Genomic DNA, 24,689 nt, shown 5'->3' with positions numbered 1-24,689 from the left:
TTGTTCTACTATTTTGATGTAAGAGCTGCCTTTTTTACTGAGCACACTCCCATGTAGATCTGTAGTGCTTTACTCGTAAACCATTCAGCATTACATGATGATGGAAAAAAATCTCATTTAACATATAGGAGAGGGTCAAACACATTGTTTAATCGACTCCTGATGTGTTGATGTGTCGGTGTTCTTCTGCCGATGTTAATTCTGATTTACGTTGTTAATGGTGTCGCCTTGAAGAGGGAGATTCTGGGATGTCCACTGTTTTCAAATGGGCTTTGGGAGCCTTATCCTAGAATCCTGTCACGTTTGACATTTACAATTTATTGTGCACCACAAACAAAAAGGTGCAATTAAAGCACAGCAGTGTTGCACAGCAGAGAGCAGTCTCCAGTGTTGCACAGCAGAGAGCAGTCATCAGTGTTGCACAGCAGAGAGCAGTCATCAGTGTTGGACAGCAGAGAGCAGTCATCAGTGTTGCACAGCAGAGAGCAGTCGTCATTGTTGCACAGCAGAGAGCAGTCGTCAGTGTTGCACAGCAGAGAGCAGTCAGCAGTGTTGGACAGCAGAGAGCAGTCATCAGTCATTGTTGCACAGCAGAGAGCAGTCATCAGTCAGAGAGCAGTCATTGTTGCACAGCAGAGAGCAGTCATCAGTGTTGCACAGCAGAGAGCAGTCATCAGTGTTGCACAGCAGAGAGCAGTCATCAGTGTTGCACAGCAGAGAGCAGTCGTCATTGTTGCACAGCAGAGAGCAGTCGTCAGTGTTGCACAGCAGAGAGCAGTCATCAGTGTTGCACAGCAGAGAGCAGTCGTCAGAGTTGCACAGCAGAGAGCAGACATCAGTGTTGCACAGCAGAGAGCAGTCGTCATTGTTGCACAGCAGAGAGCAGTCATCAGTGTTGCACAGCAGAGAGCAGTCTCCAGTGTTGCACAGCAGAGAGCAGTCATCAGTGTTGCACAGCAGAGAGCAGTCATCAGAGTTGCACAGCAGAGAGCAGTCATCAGTGTTGCACAGCAGAGAGCAGTCATCAGTGTTGCACAGCAGAGAGCAGTCATCAGTGTTGCACAGCAGAGAGCAGTCATCATTGTTGCACAGCAGAGAGCAGTCATCAGTGTTGCACAGCAGAGAGCAGTCTCAGTGTTGCACAGCAGAGAGCAGTCATCAGTGTTGCACAGCAGAGAGCAGTCATCAGAGTTGCACAGCAGAGAGCAGTCATCAGTGTTGCACAGCAGAGAGCAGTCATCAGAGTTGCACAGCAGAGAGCAGTCATCAGTGTTGCACAGCAGAGAGCAGTCATCAGTGTTGCACAGCAGAGAGCAGTCATCAGTGTTGCACAGCAGAGAGCAGTCTCCAGTGTTGCACAGCAGAGAGCAGTCATCAGTGTTGCACAGCAGAGAGCAGTCTCCAGTGTTGCACAGCAGAGAGCAGTCATCAGTGTTGCACAGCAGAGAGCAGTCTCCAGTGTTGCACAGCAGAGAGCAGTCGTCATTGTTGCACAGCAGAGAGCAGTCATCAGTGTTGCACAGCAGAGAGCAGTCATCAGTGTTGCACAGCAGAGAGCAGTCATCAGAGTTGCACAGCAGAGAGCAGTCATCAGTGTTGCACAGCAGAGAGCAGTCATCAGAGTTGCACAGCAGAGAGCAGTCATCAGTGTTGCACAGCAGAGAGCAGTCGTCATTGTTGCACAGCAGAGAGCAGTCATCAGTGTTGCACAGCAGAGAGCAGTCTCCAGTGTTGCACAGCAGAGAGCAGAGAGCAGTCATCAGTGTTGCACAGCAGAGAGCAGTCTCCAGTGTTGCACAGCAGAGAGCAGTCGTCATTGTTGCACAGCAGAGAGCAGTCATCAGTGTTGCACAGCAGAGAGCAGTCTCCAGTGTTGCACAGCAGAGAGCAGTCATCAGTGTTGCACAGCAGAGAGCAGTCATCAGTGTTGCACAGCAGAGAGCAGTCATCAGTGTTGCACAGCAGAGAGCAGTCATCAGTGTTGCACAGCAGAGAGCAGTCATCAGTGTTGCACAGCAGAGAGCAGTCGTCATTGTTGCACAGCAGAGAGCAGTCATCAGTGTTGCACAGCAGAGAGCAGTCTCCAGTGTTGCACAGCAGAGAGCAGTCATCAGTGTTGCACAGCAGAGAGCAGTCATCAGTGTTGCACAGCAGAGAGCAGTCATCAGTGTTGCACAGCAGAGAGCAGTCGTCATTGTTGCACAGCAGAGAGCAGTCGTCAGTGTTGCACAGCAGAGAGCAGTCGTCAGTGTTGCACAGCAGAGAGCAGTCATCAGTGTTGCACAGCAGAGAGCAGTCATCAGTGTTGCACAGCAGAGAGCAGTCATCAGTGTTGCACAGCAGAGAGCAGTCATCAGTGTTGCACAGCAGAGAGCAGTCATCAGTGTTGCACAGCAGAGAGCAGTCATCAGTGTTGCACAGCAGAGAGCAGTCGTCAGTGTTGCACAGCAGAGAGCAGTCATCAGTGTTGCACAGCAGAGAGCAGTCGTCAGTGTTGCACAGCAGAGAGCAGTCATCAGTGTTGCACAGCAGAGAGCAGTCGTCATTGTTGCACAGCAGAGAGCAGTCTCCAGTGTTGCACAGCAGAGAGCAGTCATCAGTGTTGCACAGCAGAGAGCAGTCATCAGTGTTGCACAGCAGAGAGCAGTCATCAGTGTTGCACAGCAGAGAGCAGTCTCAGTGTTGCACAGCAGAGAGCAGTCTCAGTGTTGCACAGCAGAGAGCAGTCATCAGTGTTGCACAGCAGAGAGCAGTCATCAGTGTTGCACAGTGTCATGCACAGCAGAGAGCAGTCATCAGTGTTGCACAGCAGAGCAGTCGTCATTGTTGCACAGCAGAGAGCAGTCATCAGTGTTGCACAGCAGAGAGCAGTCTCAGTGTTGCACAGCAGAGAGCAGTCATCAGTGTTGCACAGCAGAGAGCAGTCATCAGTGTTGCACAGCAGAGAGCAGTCATCAGTGTTGCACAGCAGAGAGCAGTCATCATTGTTGCACAGCAGAGAGCAGTCATCAGTGTTGCACAGCAGAGAGCAGTCATCAGTGTTGCACAGCAGAGAGCAGTCATCAGTGTTGCACAGCAGAGAGCAGTCATCAGTGTTGCACAGCAGAGAGCAGTCATCAGTGTTGCACAGCAGAGAGCAGTCATCAGTGTTGCACAGCAGAGAGCAGTCTCAGTGTTGCACAGCAGAGAGCAGTCATCAGTGTTGCACAGCAGAGAGCAGTCATCAGAGTTGCACAGCAGAGAGCAGTCATCAGTGTTGCACAGCAGAGAGCAGTCATCAGAGTTGCACAGCAGAGAGCAGTCATCAGTGTTGCACAGCAGAGAGCAGTCGTCATTGTTGCACAGCAGAGAGCAGTCATCAGTGTTGCACAGCAGAGAGCAGTCTCCAGTGTTGCACAGCAGAGAGCAGTCATCAGTGTTGCACAGCAGAGAGCAGTCATCAGAGTTGCACAGCAGAGAGCAGTCATCAGTGTTGCACAGCAGAGAGCAGTCATCAGCAGTTGCACAGCAGAGAGTCAGTCATCATCAGTGTTGCACAGCAGAGAGCAGTCATCAGTGTTGCACAGCAGAGAGCAGTCGTCATTGTTGCACAGCAGAGAGCAGTCATCAGTGTTGCACAGCAGAGAGCAGTCATCAGTGTTGCACAGCAGAGAGCAGTCTCCAGTGTTGCACAGCAGAGAGCAGTCATCAGTGTTGCACAGCAGAGAGCAGTCTCCAGTGTTGCACAGCAGAGAGCAGTCAGTGTTGTCATTGTTGCACAGCAGAGAGCAGTCATCAGTGTTGCACAGCAGAGAGCAGTCATCAGTGTTGCACAGCAGAGAGCAGTCATCAGTGTTGCACAGCATCAGTGTTGCACAGCAGAGAGCAGTCATCAGAGTTGCACAGCAGAGAGCAGTCATCAGTGTTGCACAGCAGAGCAGAGCAGTCATCAGTGTTGCACAGCAGAGAGCAGTCATCAGTGTTGCACAGCAGAGAGCAGTCATCAGTGTTGCACAGCAGAGAGCAGTCATCAGTGTTGCACAGCAGAGAGCAGTCTCCAGTGTTGCACAGCAGAGAGCAGAGAGCAGTCATCAGTGTTGCACAGCAGAGAGCAGTCTCCAGTGTTGCACAGCAGAGAGCAGTCGTCATTGTTGCACAGCAGAGAGCAGTCATCAGTGTTGCACAGCAGAGAGCAGTCTCAGTGTTGCACAGCAGAGAGCAGTCATCAGTGTTGCACAGCAGAGAGCAGTCATCAGAGTTGCACAGCAGAGAGCAGTCATCAGTGTTGCACAGCAGAGAGCAGTCATCAGTTGCACAGCAGAGAGCAGTCATCAGTGTTGCACAGCAGAGAGCAGTCGTCATTGTTGCACAGCAGAGAGCAGTCATCAGTGTTGCACAGCAGAGAGCAGTCTCCAGTGTTGCACAGCAGAGAGCAGTCATCAGTGTTGCACAGCAGAGAGCAGTCATCAGTGTTGCACAGCAGAGAGCAGTCATCAGTGTTGCACAGCAGAGAGCAGTCGTCATTGTTGCACAGCAGAGAGCAGTCATCAGTGTTGCACAGCAGAGAGCAGTCGTGTTGCACAGCAGAGAGCAGTGTTGCACAGCAGAGAGCAGTCATCAGTGTTGCACAGCAGAGAGCAGTCATCAGTGTTGCACAGCAGAGAGCAGTCATCAGTGTTGCACAGCAGAGAGCAGTCATCAGTGTTGCACAGCAGAGAGCAGTCATCAGTGTTGCACAGCAGAGAGCAGTCATCAGTGTTGCACAGCAGAGAGCAGTCAGCAGAGAGCAGTCGTCAGTGTTGCACAGCAGAGAGCAGTCATCAGTGTTGCACAGCAGAGAGCAGTCGTCAGTGTTGCACAGCAGAGAGCAGTCATCAGTGTTGCACAGCAGAGAGCAGTCGTCATTGTTGCACAGCAGAGAGCAGTCTCCAGTGTTGCACAGCAGAGAGCAGTCATCAGTGTTGCACAGCAGAGAGCAGTCATCAGTGTTGCACAGCAGAGAGCAGTCGTCAGTGTTGCACAGCAGAGAGCAGTCTCCAGTGTTGCACAGCAGAGAGCAGTCTCCAGTGTTGCACAGCAGAGAGCAGTCGTCAGTGTTGCACAGCAGAGAGCAGTCGTCAGTGTTGCACAGCAGAGAGCAGTCGTCATTGTTGCACAGCAGAGAGCAGTCATCAGTGTTGCACAGCAGAGAGCAGTCTCCAGTGTTGCACAGCAGAGAGCAGTCATCAGTGTTGCACAGCAGAGAGCAGTCATCAGTGTTGCACAGCAGAGAGCAGTCATCAGTGTTGCACAGCAGAGAGCAGTCGTCATTGTTGCACAGCAGAGAGCAGTCATCAGTGTTGCACAGCAGAGAGCAGTCATCAGTGTTGCACAGCAGAGAGCAGTCATCAGTGTTGCACAGCAGAGAGCAGTCATCAGTGTTGCACAGCAGAGAGCAGTCATCAGTGTTGCACAGCAGAGAGCAGTCTCCAGTGTTGCACAGCAGAGAGCAGTCGTCATTGTTGCACAGCAGAGAGCAGTCTCCAGTGTTGCACAGCAGAGAGCAGTCTCCAGTGTTGCACAGCAGAGAGCAGTCGTCAGTGTTGGACAGCAGAGAGCAGTCATCAGTGTTGGACAGCAGAGAGCAGTCATCAGTGTTGCACAGCAGAGAGCAGTCATCAGTGTTGCACAGCAGAGAGCAGTCATCAGTGTTGCACAGCAGAGAGCAGTCGTCAGTGTTGCACAGCAGAGAGCAGTCATCAGTGTTGCACAGCAGAGAGCAGTCATCAGTGTTGCACAGCAGAGAGCAGTCTCCAGTGTTGCACAGCAGAGAGCAGTCGTCATTGTTGCACAGCAGAGAGCAGTCTCCAGTGTTGCACAGCAGAGAGCAGTCATCAGTGTTGGACAGCAGAGAGCAGTCATCAGTGTTGCACAGCAGAGCGCAGTCTCCAGTGTTGCACAGCAGAGAGCAGTCGTCATTGTTGCACAGCAGAGAGCAGTCTCCAGTGTTGCACAGCAGAGAGCAGTCATCAGTGTTGGACAGCAGAGAGCAGTCATCAGTGTTGGACAGCAGAGAGCAGTCATCAGTGTTGCACAGCAGAGAGCAGTCATCAGTGTTGCACAGCAGAGAGCAGTCATCAGTGTTGCACAGCAGAGAGCAGTCATCAGTGTTGGACAGCAGAGAGCAGTCATCAGTGTTGGACAGCAGAGAGCAGTCATCAGTGTTGCACAGCAGAGAGCAGTCATCAGTGTTGCACAGCAGAGAGCAGTCGTCAGTGTTGCACAGCAGAGAGCAGTCATCAGTGTTGGACAGCAGAGAGCAGTCTCCAGTGTTGCACAGCAGAGAGCAGTCATCAGTGTTGCACAGCAGAGAGCAGTCATCAGTGTTGGACAGCAGAGAGCAGTCTCCAGTGTTGCACAGCAGAGAGCAGTCATCAGTGTTGCACAGCAGAGAGCAGTCTCCAGTGTTGCACAGCAGAGAGCAGTCGTCATTGTTGCACAGCAGAGAGCAGTCTCCAGTGTTGCACAGCAGAGATCAGTCATCAGTGTTGGACAGCAGAGAGCAGTCATCAGTGTTGGACAGCAGAGAGCAGTCATCAGTGTTGCACAGCAGAGAGCAGTCATCAGTGTTGCACAGCAGAGAGCAGTCATCAGTGTTGCACAGCAGAGAGCAGTCGTCAGTGTTGCACAGCAGAGAGCAGTCATCAGTGTTGCACAGCAGAGAGCAGTCATCAGTGTTGCACAGCAGAGAGCAGTCTCAGTGTTGCACAGCAGAGAGCAGTCATCAGTGTTGGACAGCAGAGAGCAGTCATCAGTGTTGCACAGCAGAGAGCAGTCGTCAGTGTTGCACAGCAGAGAGCAGTCATCAGTGTTGGACAGCAGAGAGCAGTCATCAGTGTTGCACAGCAGAGAGCAGTCGTCAGTGTTGGACAGCAGAGAGCAGTCTCCAGTGTTGCACAGCAGAGAGCAGTCATCAGTGTTGCACAGCAGAGAGCAGTCTCCAGTGTTGCACAGCAGAGAGCAGTCATCAGTGTTGCACAGCAGAGAGCAGTCATCAGTGTTGCACAGCAGAGAGCAGTCATCAGTGTTGCACAGCAGAGAGCAGTCTCCAGTGTTGCACAGCAGAGAGCAGTCTCCAGTGTTGCACAGCAGAGAGCAGTCATCAGTGTTGCACAGCAGAGAGCAGTCATCAGAGTTGCACAGCAGAGAGCAGTCATCAGTGTTGCACAGCAGAGAGCAGTCTCCAGTGTTGCACAGCAGAGAGCAGTCTCCAGTGTTGGACAGCAGAGAGCAGTCTCCAGTGTTGCACAGCAGAGAGCAGTCATCAGTGTTGCACAGCAGAGAGCAGTCTCCAGTGTTGCACAGCAGAGAGCAGTCTCCAGTGTTGCACAGCAGAGAGCAGTCTCCAGTGTTGCACAGCAGAGAGCAGTCGTCAGTGTTGCACAGCAGAGAGCAGTCATCAGAGTTGCAGGCTCATCCTGACTTCTGTGGAATACAGTCAAAAATACTTGTTTTATTTTTCTGATGTGCCTGTTGGGGCAGAATAATGTGAGATTACACAGTCTGACAGATCACCATGCCATCTTTATAGGTGTAGTTGAGAGTGTGTCCAATGGTGACCTCCCTCCTTCTCAAGGCCTAAAGTCATTTTAGAACCAACTATCTCTATAGAGTTCAAAATGTCTCATCCACTAGCACGACTTCCTCTCATTCAAAAAATGGTAGCATTGATGAGAAATATAATGAGACATACCCTATGCACATCTCTCGTATTAATATTTATGCGTGTTTAAATTAATTTTCAGGAATCTCATTGTCCTCTGCTTCACAAAGCAGTGTGCAGTTAACCTAACTTGGCTGTGTATATATAAGACTGTCTCTAGTGTCACTGTAGGTTGCATTTCCTTAACAAACTGCTAACAATCTCACAACATGCTGACAAGCGTTGCCTCCATGTTTCCCCCCTGGTGTGCCCCCCATAGAGATACCTGCTCTAGATACATAGATAAAGGTTGGCTCAGCAGTAGGCTGATCAACACATATCTGACAGGTCAACACACACACACACTCACAGACACACATATGCAGGCATACGCACGCAAACACATGCGTGTGCACACAAACATGTTCACACACACACACGTTCACATATTGACATTTGCACTCACAGTGGTGATAAATATACAGTGCCTTCAAAAAGCTCTTGACTTTTTCTACATTTTGTTGTTACAAAGTGGGATTAAACTACACAAAATACTCTGTCAAAGTGTTTTTTATTTTTAAGTTGTGAAACATAAAACATTCATATCTTGATTAGATAAGTATTCAACACCCTGAGTCAATACATGTTAGAATCACATTTGGCAGTGATTACAGCAGTGAGTCTTTCTGGGTAAGCCTCCAAGAGCTTTCCACACCAGTGTGCAAACTTGTCCATTATTCTTTAAAAAATTCTGTCTAATTGGTTGTTGATCATCGCTAGACAACCATTTTCAGGTCTTGCCATAGATTTTCAAGCTGATTTAAGTCAAAACTGTAACTTGGCCACTCAGGAACATTCCCTTTCTTCCTGGTAAGCAACTCCAGTGTAAATTTGGCCTTATGTTTTAGATGATTGTCTTTTGGAAAGGTGATTTCATCTCCCAGTGTCTGGTGAAAAGCAGACTGTACCAGGTATTCCTTTAGGAGTTTGCCTGTGCTTAGCTCCATTACGTATTTATTTTATCCTGAAAAAAAAACAGTCCTTAACGATAACAAACATACCCATAACACGATGCAGCCACCTCAGCTTGAAAATATGGAGAGTGGTACTCGGCAATGTGTTGTATTGGATTTTCTCCGAACATAACACTTTGTATTCAGGACACAAAGTTAATTGCTTTGCCACATTTTTTGCAGGATTACTTTAGGATGCACGTTTTGGAATATTTTTATTCTGTTTTAGGTTAGTATGGTGGAGTAACTACAATGTTGTTGATCTATCGTCAGTTTTCTCCTATCACAGCCATTAAACTTAAAAATTGGCTTCATGATGACGTCCCTGAGCGGTTTCCTTCCTCTCAGGCAACTGAGTTAGATTGGACTCCTGTATCTTTGTAGTGACTGGGTGTATTGATACACCATCCAAAGTGTAATTAATAAGTTCATCATGCTCAAAGGGATATTCAATGTCTGTTTTCTACCAATCAGTCTCCTTCTCTGCACTACATTGAAAAACCTCCCTTACTCTTTGTATGTGTGGGGTACAGAGAGGAGACAGTCATACAAAAATATTGTTAGCACTATTATTGCACACAGAGTGACTTATTATGTGACCTGTTAAGCACTTTTTTGACTCAAGACATTTCAGCTTTTCCATTTTTATTAATTTGTAACAATGTCAAAGAACATAATTCCACTTTGACATTATGGGGTTTTATGTAATCCAGTGACAACAATTCTCCATTTAATCAATTTAACAAAATGTGGAAAAAGTCAACAGGTGTGAATTCTTTCTGAAGACACTGTAAATAAACATAGATTTTAAAAACATAAACACGCAGCAAAAGCAACCCTCTAAATGTTGCGGATATAAAAGACCAGCAAGTTGATAGACGGCAGAAAGTTTCTCCCTCACACTGAAACACTGGGCTTTCATGTTCAGCACTACCAGCGGGGCTCAATGCAATTTGTCTCAGATGTAAAATTGAGCGTTCCTTCATCTTGAACTCTATCAGATCCTGCTGATGAGTGGCTCTGTGCCATATGATTTGGACTAAATTATCTGTTGGAGAGGGCATCACACACACACACACACACATACACACACACAAACACACACACACGCACACACACACAGTCTTCCAGGTGTTCTGATGTTTATCCAGCTGCTAACTGTTCTGGAATATACCGAGCTGCTGCTCAAGCCTGTGCTGCAGGGGCTCCGTTTGACGACATCATCATGTCTCTGTCCATGAGGAGAGGTTGGTAGCACTTTGGTGATCTAATGATCCCTTAGAATGTGCATTATATGGGTTAGAAGTTGCCCTTAGGCATAGATTTAGGATCAGCTTACTCTCCCTAAATCCTAACCTTAAACACTAACGGGGAAAATGCAAAACTGACCATAGACCAGCATGAAGGGGAATCGTCATCCTATTTTACTACATTGGTACAGTTGTCTGTCACCCTCTTGGTGACAACTCCTCTGAATAGAGTGCATGTGTGTAAGTCACCAGCACACATCCCCATGCTGGACTTACAGTTATAATAGCACAGTCCAGATCAACCGAACACAGAACAGAATGGTGGCAGGTAGCCTAGTGGTTAAGAGCTTTGGGCCAGTAAGCGAAAGGTCACTGGTTTGAATCCCCAACCTGAGTAAGGGCACATCAAGGACTACAGGGGGACGAAGGCTGTTTGACAGACGTTGGAGCAGAGTGATTCCAGTACCAGACAGAAAGACAGGCCCACTGTTCCTATAGTAAAGACCCATCTCCAGAGAGGGGCAACCGATGGGAATGAGAAACCATACACACCTAACCTTATGGATCTGTGCGCACACACACACACACACACACACACACACACACACACACACACACACACACACACATAGACAGACTGTACAGAACCCCATACCACTGACTCCAAGTCAGTGACTAGGCTAGTTCAAAGACAGTGGTGGTGGTGAGAGACTCAGGGGAGTTGATAGCCGTCTGCATTTTGTTTATGTGCAAGAATTTTCTGTGACATAATTAGACGGCACTTTATAATAAATGCACCAACACAAACAGACACTCCAGTGGCCCTTGTCACCACCCTCCCTCCACACACACATTCATTATGAATACAGCTCTGATGATGGAAAACATTTTTAGAAGTTATTTTCTTCAAGTCAGTAAAATGTCAGCACACACTAGATGAGTAGAATGTACCGTCACACCCCCGGCAGGATGGGTCACAAAGGCAAAGACCTTGAAGCAAACAAGCAAGCTAAACTTACACATAGCGTACCAGTATGCAGCAAATTAGATGAATATGGTACACACATGGTTGATTTGGGTGTTGTTTGGTTACCATTGCCAATTTTAAAAGTCTCTCTCGCTCTCTCTCTCTCTCTCTCTCTCTCTCTCTCTCTGTACGATTTAGCAGAAGCTATACGATTTTCTGGAGCTGTAACATTTACATACAAACATGAAAGAAGGTTTCAAAACGTGAAGGGTGCAAACCCTGAACGTCAAAATCCACTCCGTATCTAAGAAACAGACATCAGTCTGTATTGTCTCCTTTTTTACACCCACTTTTGAAGACAAGCAACTTTTGACCTTGACAGTGATCTGTGATTGGTGCTGTCATCCCAGACAGGGTACTACATATCAACACCCTCCCCAACGATGAAATTATAGTGCATGACAAGGTCATGATGCACCAAAAATATATACAGTATGGAGGATTAGAAATTATGCAGACAATTACATTATCGAAGCCACAATCTATCTACAATATTAACGCTGATCTACCCCCTTAAAAAACAAAACATTGCGATGGATGTCAAGGTTACAAAAATAATGGGCAAGGCAAAGAAAAGCAGGGTAAAGTTAGCATAATGTAACAAAGGGTATTGTAAGTACACACACCCCCCAACCCCCTAAAAAGATTTAGATGCACTATTGTAAAGTGGCTGTTCCACTGGATGTCATAAGGTGTATGCACCAATTTGTAAGTCGCTCTGGATAAGAGCGTCTGCTAAATGACTTAAATGTAATGTAATGTAATGTAAGGTTTTACTGGACCATAGCAGAGCCAGCTGTTTGTATCACGATTATCTAAGGTCATGTTGTGTGTTGATTCCATACCAGTCTAAGAACAGGTTGCTTTAGCATCTGAGTGCTGGGGAGTGCTAGGTAGTGCTGAGGCATGCTGAGGCATGCTGGGGAGTGCTGGGGAGTGCTAGGTAGTGCTAGGTAGTGCTGAGGCATGCTGGGGAGTGCTAGGTAGTGCTAGGTAGTGCTGAGGCATGCTGGGGAGTGCTAGGTAGTGCTGAGGCTTGCTGGGGAGCAGCAAATCAAGCCTCTCCCTGGCTCCGTGTTTTTGTTGCTCCTCTCAGCCCTACATTTGAAGGGAGGAAATTGGAGTCAGTCCATGGTTTGAGAGGGGCATGTGGCAATGGTTTATACTCTGATGACCTCTAACCCTTCCGCTCCGCCACCACTCGCTCTCTCACACCGCTCCCCAGTCCCGCAAACACTCTCCCGGAGCTCCGAGAACACTCCCCAGGCTCAGAACACCAAGCCCCACCAAGCCCCACCCAACACAACCTAACACAGCCCAACACAGTGGACCCTGGACATGGGGCTTTGTTGGAACCAATAATACAAAACAGATGGGGAAGAAAGGAGGCTTGTAAAAATATTTAAAAGAAAATAACCCTGTCTAATTATATCTACGTGTCTTGTGTGGTTTTTCAGGGAGGCCTTGTGGTTTCCCTGGCTGCAACAGGGTTCATTTATCAAATGCCTGATCCTGCAGGAAGAGGAGTATAGGGGGTGTGATGGTGGTCTCTGGGGGACGGTTTGGGTTTGGGGCCTGGGGGTTATAAACAGTTGAGTGTCTTTTCCTGGTCCACTAATTCTCTTCAATGATGAATTATCCCCTTGTTATTTCTGTGATGTGACTGTTCTCTTTCAGTTTATTTATTTTTTATTTTACCTTTATTTAACCAGGCAAGTCAGTTAAGAACACATTCTTATTTTCAATGACGGCCTGGGAACAGTTAACTGCCTGTTCAGGGGCAGAATGACAGATTTGTACCTTGTCAGCTCGGGGGTTTGAACTCGCAACCTTCCGGTTACCAGTCCAACGCTCTAACCACTAGGCTACCCTGCCACCAGTATTGAACCCCATGGGCAGACCTGTATAATTCTCACACATGGGTGGGCATCCATAACTGTCCATTCTGCCATGAAGTGGAAAGTGGTTTTGAAGAGAAGTAGTTTTGAGTAAACCTGGTTGTTAATCAGCATTGAATTACATACTATAAGACAACCCCTGTGGAAATGTTCTGTAGAAGTGCATCCCTGCTTTTCCAAGGTCTTTCCCTTGCCTCCTCTCTCAGCTCCCTCAGCTATTACACCATTTGGGGAATCTGGTGTTTCCTGACCGTAGATGACGGTCCTTACAAACTACAGGTGGACTCCATGACAGGTCACAGGTCACTTTAGTGGTGTAATGCTGGAGCAGTGCTATGCTCTTTTCCTATCTTTGTCTGTTGTGGAAACAGAGACAGAGAGCCCTGGTTTGCGACCCCACTCCTCCAGTCATGTCCACACCACCACCACCACCACCACAAAAGTCTGCATCTTTCTCTGTCCTTACTCACCCACTCATTCAGTCAGTCACCACATCCTGTCCCACTCCGTTCTGTCAGTCAGTCAGTCACCACATCCTGTCCCACTCCGTTCTGTCATTCAGTCAGTCACCACATCATGTCCCACTCCGTTCTGTCAGTCAGTCAGTCACCACATCCTGTCCCACTCCGTTCTGTCATTCAGTCAGTCACCACATCCTGTCCCACTCCGTTCTGTCAGTCAGTCAGTCACCACGTCATGTCCCACTCCGTTCTGTCAGTCAGTCAGTCACCACGTCCTGTCCCACTCCAGTCTGTCAGTCAGTCACCACATCCTGTCCCACTCCAGTCTGTCAGTCAGTCACCACGTCCTGTCCCACTCCAGTCTGCCTGTCAGTCACCACATCCTGTCCCACTCCAGTCTGTCAGTCAGTCAGTCACCACGTCCTGTCCCACTCCAGTCTGTCAGTCAGTCACCACGTCCTGTCCCACTCCAGTCTGTCTGTCAGTCAGTCACCACATCCTGTCACACTCGTCTGTCAGTCAGTCACCACGTCCTGTCCCACTCCGGTCTGTCTGTCAGTCAGTCACCACATCCTGTCCCACTCCGGTCTGTCAGTCAGTCACCACATCCTGTCCCACTCCGGTCTGTCAGTCAGTCACCATATCCTGTCCCACTCGTCTGCCAGTCAGTCACCACATACTGTCCCACTCCGGTCTGTCAGTCAGTCACCACATCCTGTCCCACTCCAGTCTGTCAGTCAGTCACCACATCCTGTCCCACTCCGGTCTGTCAGTCAGTCACCACATCCTGTCCCACTCCGGTCTGTCAGTCAGTCACCACATCCTGTCCCACTCCGGTCTGTCAGTCAGTCACCACATCCTGTCCCACTCCGGTCTGTCAGTCAGTCACCACATACTGTCCCACTCCGGTCTGTCAGTCAGTCACCACATCCTGTCCCACTCCGGTCTGTCAGTCAGTCACCACATCCTGTCCCACTCGTCTGTCAGTCAGTCACCACATCCTGTCCCACTCGTCTGCCAGTCAGTCACCACATCCTGTCCCACTCCGGTCTGTCAGTCAGTCACCACATCCTGTCCCACTCCGGTCTGTCAGTCAGTCACCACATCCTGTCCCACTCCGGTCTGTCAGTCAGTCACCACATCCTGTCCCACTCCAGTCTGTCAGTCAGTCACCACGTCCTGTCCCACTCCAGTCTGTCTGTCAGTCACCACGTCCTGTCCCACTCCAGTCTGTCAGTCAGTCAGTCACCACGTCCTGTCCCACTCCAGTCTGTCAGTCAGTCACCACGTCCTGTCCCACTCCAGTCTGTCTGTCAGTCAGTCACCACATCCTGTCACACTCGTCTGTCAGTCAGTCACCACATCCTGTCCCACTCCGGTCTGTCAGTCAGTCACCACATCCTGTCCCACTCGTCTGCCAGTCAGTCACCACATACTGTCCCACTCCGGTCTGTCAGTCAGTCACCACATCCTGTCCCACTCCAGTCTGTCAGTCAGTCACCACATCCTGTCCCACTCCGGTCTGTCAGTCAGTCACCACATCCTGTCCCACTCCGGTCTGTCAGTCAGTCACCACATCCTGTCCCACTCCGGTCTGTCAGTCAGTCACCACATACTGTCCCACTCCGGTCTGTCAGTCAGTCACCACATCCTATCCCACTCCGGTCTGTCAGTCAGTCACCACATCCTGTCCCACTCGTCTGTCAGTCAGTCACCACATCCTGTCCCACTCGTCTGCCAGTCAGTCACCACATCCTGTCCCACTCCGGTCTGTCAGTCAGTCACCACATCCTGTCCCACTCCGGTCTGTCAGTCAGTCACCACATCCTGTCCCACTCCGGTCTGTCAGTCAGTCACCACATCCTGTCCCACTCCGGTCTGTCAGTCAGTCACCACATCCTGTCCCACTCCGGTCTGTCAGTCAGTCACCACATCCTGTCCCACTCCGGTCTGTCAGTCAGTCACCACATCCTGTCCCACTCCGGTCTGTCAGTCAGTCACCACATACTGTCCCACTCCGGTCTGTCAGTCAGTCACCACATCCTGTCCCACTCCGGTCTGTCAGTCAGTCACCACATCCTGTCCCACTCCGTTCTGTCAGTCAGTCAGTCACCACATCCTGTCCCACTCCGTTCTGTCATTCAGTCAGTCACCACATCCTGTCCCACTCCGTTCTGTCAGTCAGTCAGTCACCACGTCCTGTCCCACTCCGTTCTGTCAGTCAGTCAGTCACCACGTCCTGTCCCACTCCAGTCTGTCAGTCAGTCACCACATCCTGTCCCACTCCAGTCTGTCAGTCAGTCACCACGTCCTGTCCCACTCCAGTCTGCCTGTCAGTCACCACATCCCGTCCCACTCCAGTCTGTCAGTCAGTCAGTCACCACGTCCTGTCCCACTCCAGTCTGTCAGTCAGTCACCACGTCCTGTCCCACTCCAGTCTGTCTGTCAGTCAGTCACCACATCCTGTCACACTCGTCTGTCAGTCAGTCACCACGTCCTGTCCCACTCCGGTCTGTCTGTCAGTCAGTCACCACATCCTGTCCCACTCCGGTCTGTCAGTCAGTCACCACATCCTGTCCCACTCGTCTGCCAGTCAGTCACCACATACTGTCCCACTCCGGTCTGTCAGTCAGTCACCACATCCTGTCCCACTCCAGTCTGTCAGTCAGTCACCACATCCTGTCCCACTCCGGTCTGTCAGTCAGTCACCACATCCTGTCCCACTCCGGTCTGTCAGTCAGTCACCACATCCTGTCCCACTCACTCCGGTCTGTCAGTCAGTCACCACATCCTGTCCCACTCCGGTCTGTCAGTCAGTCACCACATACTGTCCCACTCTGGTCTGTCAGTCAGTCACCACATCCTGTCCCACTCCGGTCTGTCAGTCAGTCACCACATCCTGTCCCACTCGTCTGTCAGTCAGTCACCACATCCTGTCCCACTCGTCTGCCAGTCAGTCACCACATCCTGTCCCACTCCGGTCTGTCAGTCAGTCACCACATCCTGTCCCACTCCGGTCTGTCAGTCAGTCACCACATCCTGTCCCACTCCGGTCTGTCAGTCAGTCACCACATCCTGTCCCACTCCAGTCTGTCAGTCAGTCACCACGTCCTGTCCCACTCCAGTCTGTCTGTCAGTCACCACGTCCTGTCCCACTCCAGTCTGTCAGTCAGTCAGTCACCACGTCCTGTCCCACTCCAGTCTGTCAGTCAGTCACCACGTCCTGTCCCACTCCAGTCTGTCTGTCAGTCAGTCACCACATCCTGTCACACTCGTCTGTCAGTCAGTCACCACGTCCTGTCCCACTCCGGTCTGTCTGTCAGTCAGTCACCACATCCTGTCCCACTCCGGTCTGTCAGTCAGTCACCACATCCTGTCCCACTCGTCTGCCAGTCAGTCACCACATACTGTCCCACTCCGGTCTGTCAGTCAGTCACCACATCCTGTCCCACTCCAGTCTGTCAGTCAGTCACCACATCCTGTCCCACTCCGGTCTGTCAGTCAGTCACCACATCCTGTCCCACTCCGGTCTGTCAGTCAGTCACCACATCCTGTCCCACTCCGGTCTGTCAGTCAGTCACCACATACTGTCCCACTCCGGTCTGTCAGTCAGTCACCACATCCTATCCCACTCCGGTCTGTCAGTCAGTCACCACATCCTGTCCCACTCGTCTGTCAGTCAGTCACCACATCCTGTCCCACTCGTCTGCCAGTCAGTCACCACATCCTGTCCCACTCCGGTCTGTCAGTCAGTCACCACATCCTGTCCCACTCCGGTCTGTCAGTCAGTCACCACATCCTGTCCCACTCCGGTCTGTCAGTCAGTCACCACATCCTGTCCCACTCCGGTCTGTCAGTCAGTCACCACATCCTGTCCCACTCCGGTCTGTCAGTCAGTCACCACATACTGTCCCACTCCGGTCTGTCAGTCAGTCACCACATCCTGTCCCACTCCGGTCTGTCAGTCAGTCACCACATCCTGTCCCACTCGTCTGTCAGTCCTACAGCAGCTCATTTACTGTTGCATGATTTCCTCTTTTGTACTTTGTGTCTAATAGTAGAGGCTTTTAGATTGACCTGCCGTGTCCCTCTCTGTTCTTATGGCCTGCTAATGTTCTCAACCATCAAAAGTTGAAAAGGAGGAGCTCGTCATGGTGCTGACGATGATAATGATTTCACTTCTGGTGACATCATAGTGTGCTGCCAACAACAAAGTGAGCCTGTCTTGGCAGTCAAAACATTCAATCATCCATTTGGCATTCAGCTAAATTCACCCTAATCACATATTCCCATTTCCCTCTGTGCTCGCTGTAAGAGAGAAAACATTCTGATTTGTTCTGCAGACTTTCAAATGTCTATTATAGCTTGGAGAGTAGTCAGTCAATGGAATGAGGATATCTCGTGATTTGGCTCCCCTTTTCAAGTCTTTGAAGCTCTTTAAATGTTTCTTTGTTGAAAGATGCATGTGCCCAGCACCATTCTCTGTCTCTCTCTTTATCCTCTCTCTCTGTCTCTCTGTCTCTCTTTCTCCCTCTCTCTCTCTCTCTCTCTCTCTCTCTCTCTCTCTCTCTCTCTCTCTCTCTCTCTGTCTCTCTCTCTCACTCTTTCTATCTTTCTCCCTCCCTCTCTCCCTCTCTCTCTCTCTCTCTCTCTTTCTTTCTCCTTGCTCCCTCTCTCTCTTTATCTCTCTCTCTCTCTCTCTCTCTCTCTGCCTCTCTCTCTCTCTCTCACTTTCTCCTCTCTCTTCTCTCTCTCTCTCTCTCTCTTTCTTTCTCCTCGCTCCCTCTCTCTCTCTCTCTCTCTCTCTCTCTCTCTCTCTCTCTCTCCTCTCTCTTTCTCCCTCTCTCATTGTCTCTCCTCTATCTCTCCTTCTCCTCTTTTTCCTTCTCCCTCTAACTGTCCTCCAGGACCCAGAGAGAAAGGGCTTCATCAACAAGCTGTATGCCATCCAGGATGTGTGCATCAGTGTGCAAAATGCCCTGGATGAAGTGGCATCCTATGGTGAAAGGATAAAGAAGTGAGTAGTAAGCTTCCTCCTCGGCGCCTGTCCCGCCTCTCCAATGCTTCCTGGCACCAGCGCCCTCACCACCCGCCTGCCTACCCGCCTGTCCCTGTCACATCTTATTCAACCCTGTCGAGCTGGCTGGAAAACAGACTCACACACCACGCACACACATACATACAGTACCAGTCAAAAGTTTGGACACTCATTCAAGGGTTTTTCTTTATTTGTACTATTTTCTACATTCTAGAATAATAGTGAAGACATCAAAACCATGAAATAACACATATGGAATCATGTAGTAACCAAACAAGTGTTAAACAAATCAAGACAAAGTAGCCACCCTTTGCCTTGATGACCGCTTTGCACACTCTTCGCATTCCCTCAACCAGCTTCATGAGGTAGACACCTGGAATGCATTTTAATTAACAGGTGTGCCTTGTTAAAAGTTCATTTGTGGAATTTCTTTCTTTCTGGTGGTATACAGAAGACAGCCCTATTTGGTAAAAGACCAAGTCCATATTATGACGAGAACAACTCAAAATAAGCAAAGAGAAACGACCGTCCATCATTACTTTAAAACTTGAAAGTCAGTCAATCCGGAAAATTTGCAGTGCAGTGCAGTCGCAAAAACCATCAAGTGCTATGTTGAAACTGGCTCTCATTAGGACCACCGCAGAAGAGGAAGACCCAGAGCTATTTCTGCTGCAGAGGATAAGTTCATTATAGTTAACTGCACCTCAGATTGCAGCCCAAATAAATGCTTCACAGAGTTCAAGTAACAGACACATCTCAACATCAACTGTTCAGAGTAGACTGCGTGAATCAGGCCTTCATGGTCGATTTGCTGCAAAGAAACCACTACTAAAGGACACCAATAAGAAGAAGAGACTTACTTGGGCCAAGAAACACGAGCAATGGACATTAGACCGATGGAAATCTGTACTTTGGTCTGATGAGTCCAAATTTGAGATTTTGTGAGATGCGGAGTAGGTGTGTGTGGTTCCCACCGTGAAGCATGGTGGAGGAGGTGTGATGGTGCTTTGCTGGTGACACTGCCTGTGATTTATTTAGAATTCAAGGTGCACTTAACCAGCATGGCTACCACAGCATTCTGCAGCAATATACCATCCCATCTGGTTTGCGCTTATTGTACTATAATTTGTTTTCCAACAGGATAATGACACCAAACACACCTCTACAATGTATAAAATAGTATAAATAGGTAGGTGTGTCCAAACCTTTGACTGGTACTGTACATACACAAGAACACACATTATTTAATCCCACAAAAAAAGAACATCCTTGCCTTTCTTGAATTAAGACTTGCACTTTTCCTTCTAGTACTGACTGTCGATAGCTACATTATTAAGTAAAACTTTACTTATTATGACTGAGTGTATGCGGTTTTCTCAACGACTGTAGCTATCTTAAGATGAACGCACTAACTGTAAGTCTAGAGAGTCCATTAAATGACTGAAATGTTGTTGCTTTTAATGCTTTTAAATGTACACACATTTGGCATAGGCAGTAAAGTTAGTGAAGCTCCCTAGTCAGTTTCACTTGGAGGGTAAAGTTGGAGATCTAAAGGATGCTTGCTGTCTACACATAGGTGAATCATGCTGTTATAATGAACTAATACACATCTCCCCTACTCTCTTTACAGCACTTTTAACTGGACAGTGCCTTTCCTAAGCTGGCTGGCCATCGTGGCTCTATGTGTGGCCACTGTTCTCATCTACTATATCCCCCTACGCTACATCGTCCTGGCCTGGGGTCAGTGCCTAAAAATCTATTCTAATGACTATTGCGTTTATGAGACAACAATGGAGCAGTATAGTACCTTTAATGAAGTGTATCCATTATGACGAGCTTAGATTGGGGATAGATTGGGAGTCTCTTGAGGGGTGGAGAGGGGAGATCTGGTCTCTAATGGTGTCTGCACTCTGCTTTGAAACACATTGAGTGCTGAAAGTGGGCTGTGATGATACAGAGAGATACAAAGAGGGGGAGAGAATGCGAGAGAAAGAAAGGAGGTGAGCTCTTGTGACTCATGCGCTGAACAGCTCTCCTCCCTATTTCCCTCGCTCCCTGCAGGGGTGAATAAATTCAGCAAGAAGCTCCGTGACCCGTATACCATTGACAACAACGAGCTCTTGGACTTCCTGTCCAGAGTCCCCTCAGATGTTCAAGTGGTAGGTGTGATTTCATCCCTATCTCTCTCTCCCTGCTTCCCCCTTCTTCCCCCTCCATCCCTGCTCCCTCTCCTTCTCTCTCTCCCTCTCTCTCCCCCTCCCTCCCTCCCTCGCTCTCTCTCTCCCCCTCTCTCTCCACACTTCTCCTCTCTCCATACTTTTGCATTCACAGATTTTGCTTTCTAATAGTTATTTCCACGGCTGCCTTATTGCTATTACATATTAGCAAACCATATATGACCATATTCCCAACTATTATGAAGTGTTTTCCTGCTCAACAGTTCCTGATTCCACAGAAGGAATAAGGTCCTGTGAGCTAAGGTCTTTATGGCCTGTCTGATTTAATCCATCCAGAAGAATTGCTGTTGTGACTGAGTCATTATAGAGTTAAACCAACAGTTAACCACCCTCACGCGGTTTAGTTCTACATTAACCGTGAGATCAGATTAACGCTGAGGCCGCTGGGTTGGACGCGCCCAGCCAAGGTGCTGCTGCTGTTTAACGGCAGCTTGTGAAAGTGTTCAGGCTGTGCTGCTGGAAGCAGAGAAACACAGACACACACTCGACCCAATCCCCTGCCACATTAGCGCCAACACACTCCCCTTTGATCGCCTGTTGGCCGCCACCTCTTTGATCTTTAAAAGGTCGTAATCCTCGTTCCACGCTTTGCCCCAGTCCGCCCCCCGTGAGGATTTACAGTCTTCCAGGGCCGTTCTAGCGGCAGGTAGCCCCGATCCAAATGAGGCCAAGGTGGCCCTCTGCTGAGGTGCACCCACCTTGCACACCTGGAGTCGGAGGGGCCGGCAGGTAGGAGGACTTTATGAGCCCATCAATGAGGGGCCGCTGGTCGGGACAGCCCACGGATGCGCACACACACGCACACGCACACAATCCCCAGCCCACAGACCCTGGAGCTCTTGTTACTGCTCCGCTCCAGAGGCGGAACTCTGAGAACTCTGTTGCTCTGCTCTCTCCCCTGCGCTGCCTCCAATGGTGGGTTCACCTCATTTCCTGTGTTTCTTGGTCAAAGGGGGCTGCAAGGGCCAAGTCCCCTCCCTGGCCTGTGCCCAGCCGGCCAGCTTTGCGGATGACATTTCAGGGCCCCAGTGTGGCACTCGGTGTCTCTCTCTCTCTCTCTCTCTCTCTTCATCTGTCTCTCTCTGTCTCTCTCTCTGTCTCTCTCTGTTTATCTCTGTCTCTCTGTCTCTCTCTGTTTATTTCTGTCTCTCTCTTTCTCTCTCTCTCTCTCTCTCTCTCTCTCTCTCTCTCTCTGTCTCTCTCTGTTTATCTCTGTCTCTCTGTTTCTCTGTCTCTCTCTGTTTATCTGTCTCTCAAGGTGTATATGTGTTTATTGATATATAACTTATCAAATTAATTTGGTTTCCTGGTATTGGTATTTTTACACAGACAAAGATTGTGTGTGTGTGTGTGTGTTTTGAGAACAGTGGATCATTCAGCATATTGCTGTAAGTCAGTTGTAGCATTGTTGATGCGGTGGTCAACTGAAGTGCTGGGGAGTGGGTGACGGGCCGGTTGACTGCCACTCCCTCAGCCCATAGTGAACACTTAACAGTGCACTTTACCTTAAAGCTTCACAGGCTTTAGACAGTGTGCTCTTTAGCTTAAAGACACTATGCCTCTAACAGCACTGGCAACCCTCTAGACCAGCACAAAGGTGCTGCATTGGCTGAAACCCACAGATATGTCTTGGTGTAATATCTTTACTTGCTACTCAGTTTACGTTTATAGCTGCTCCGTTTTCCTTCATGTTCTTCCTAGTCTGTAACCTTAATGGCTGCCTTGTATACTTTCCCCTCTGGATGGCTGGTTGTGATTTTATGCCAGAGTAAACTACCTTTACGGTCTAGGGGAATCCTCCATGTGCCCTAAACGAGGCCAACAGCCATAATCAACCTAAGTATTCCCAACCTGGTGTCTGGGACTGCTCCGTGTACCAGCATGCTTTATGACGCCATTAGCCATGTGAGCTGTGGACTGCATAATAGGACGGTAGCAATTAGCATAGCAAGTGCTCCTTTATAGCCGGTGTAAAGTAGCAGGTTTTAACCCCTCCATAGAAATAGACATGACTCGTCATTGAAGGATTATGGCTCTGATTGGCTGCTGGGTTGGGGACTTCAGAGGTCAGGGGGTCAAAGGGGGCTAAAGGGCTGAGGCTAGGTGCCAGACCCCATCCATCACAACTTCCACTCTGCTCTGCTCTGCCACAGTCCCCCTCCCTCGTCATCTCTGGGACACATTTAAACCTTTTACATTGAGCAAGCAATTAGTCTCCACTTAGCAGCCTGCAAACTTGCTGGGAAAACTTTCCTCTGTGTTCTTTTTGTCTGTTTGCCTTGCTTTCACCTTGACATGCTTATTCTCTGTGAAAAGTAGACCTGAGTGCTGCTGAATCCCCTGTCTGTGGGTGTCGGTGCGCGAGCTGTTGTTTTTTGGCACCGTTTAATACCCATAATGCTAGGTTATAGGCATCACAAAAGATGAAGCCTGCAGCTACTTTTCTCCCCCTGTAGAAACATCATAGGGTAGTATCATTAAAACGATGTCTCTCTGTCTCCTCTCATTGACTTATTTATATTTGCCTTTTCCTGCTCCGCTACCCGCCCGCCCAAGTGCCTTCAAACTGGAATCCTCTCACTTAACGGCAGGGCGACAGTGAGAAAGAGAAAGAGCCATGTGGAACACCGGGTCCCGGGATGCCGCCCGCCGCCGCCTGACACTGCTAAACGAAACGCTCTCTGGAATATGCGGCGCCCCCTCCGCAGTGCACACTTCAAAGGTTGTTTTGTAGTTCAACTGTCAACATGGGGAGAGGAGGGAAGGTGGCGAGGAGAGGAGAGGAGTGAGGGTGGAGCAGCCTTTGAGCAGCGCCAGGTCTTTTACCCACTGTCTCCCATAGATGTTATCTTTGTGCTCTACAATTCTTTTCAAAGCAAATTGCTACCCTTCTCTCTCCCTCTCTCTCTTTTTTGACTTTAACTAGCTCGCCATGTTTTCGTATGCGGGGCGGCGTAGCTTTATTAGGAAGGGTGAGCGTGAACACGAGCGAGCGGAGCCTCAAGAGCTGACGGCAGGCCTGTCACCCGGAAGGAGGAATGGAACATGTGACGTGTTTTTCTCTGGCAGCTCTTCTGAGAGACCTCTCTCTCTCCTCTTTCTTTTGTTTTATCTGGTTCCCTCCTTTTCCCTCCTTCTGAAAACTAGTTTTTCCTGACATGCAAACTTTTGTTTGTATAGTTCCCCAGAAGGATTTTGATTTGAATAGCAACAGACAGTCCCAAATTGCAAACTTTTGGGGGGAATTGTAGGCGTTTGACTTCATAGCCATGAAGTGCTTTGAAAAGCTGGTTATGGCTCACATCAACACCATCATCCCAGACACACTGGACCCACTCCAATTTTTATACCTCCCCAACAGATCCAGAGATGATGCAATCTCTATTTCCACTCCAAACTACCCTCACCCACCTGGACAAAAGGACTACCTATGTGAGAATGCTTTTCATTGACATCAGCTCAGCATTCAACACCATAGTGTCCTCCAACTTTATCACTAAGCTCAGGACCCTGGGACTGAACACCTCCATCTGCAACTGGATCCTGACTGGCTGCCCCAGGTGGTAAGGGTAGGCAACAACACATCTGCCACGCTGACCCTCAACACTGTGACCCCTCAGGGGTGCATTTTTAGTCTCCTCCTGTACTTCCTGTTCACCCACGACTGCGAGGCAGTGCACGACGAATCACAAACGACGATGAGGCAGCCTATAGGGAGGAGATCAGAGACAACATCCTCTCCCTCAACGTCAACAAGACAAAGGAGCTGATTGTGGACTACATCCACATCGATCGGGCTGTAGTGGAGCGGGTCGAGAGCTTCAAGTTTCTCTGTGTCCACATCACTAAGGATTTAACATGGTCCACACAGTTGTGATGAGGGCACGTCAGCGCCTCTTCCCCCTCAGGAGGCTGAAGAGATTTGGATTGACCCTCAGATCCTCCAGAAGTTCTACCTGTGCACCATTGAGAGCATGTTAACTGGCTGCATCACCGCTTGGTATGGCAACTCAAGTCTGGAACCATCAGGATCCCGAACAGCTTCTACCCCAAAGCCATGACTACAAAACAAGACTGCTAAATGGCTAATTAAATGACTACCTGC

The 24,689-nt window shown here is 49.2% G+C and overlaps 1 protein-coding gene across 1 annotated transcript in view; it reads left to right on the top strand.

Moving 5' to 3' along the window:
- LOC118394024 (multiple C2 and transmembrane domain-containing protein 1) overlaps positions 1-24,689 on the top strand; it is a 288,690-nt gene that overhangs the window by 249,300 nt on the left and 14,701 nt on the right. The window contains exons 18-20 of the mRNA XM_052461210.1: positions 18,217-18,326; positions 19,978-20,087; positions 20,409-20,506. Of these exons, the coding sequence (XP_052317170.1) occupies positions 18,217-18,326; positions 19,978-20,087; positions 20,409-20,506 (318 nt within the window). The remainder of the gene's footprint in view (positions 1-18,216; positions 18,327-19,977; positions 20,088-20,408; positions 20,507-24,689) is intronic.

The sequence above is a fragment of the Oncorhynchus keta genome, chromosome 14, assembly GCF_023373465.1.
Source record: "Oncorhynchus keta strain PuntledgeMale-10-30-2019 chromosome 14, Oket_V2, whole genome shotgun sequence".
In the NCBI taxonomy this organism is placed as follows: Eukaryota; Metazoa; Chordata; class Actinopteri; order Salmoniformes; family Salmonidae; genus Oncorhynchus; species Oncorhynchus keta.
The sequence above is the reverse complement of the archived record's forward strand: the minus strand, read 5'-3'. Positions and strand labels throughout refer to the sequence as shown.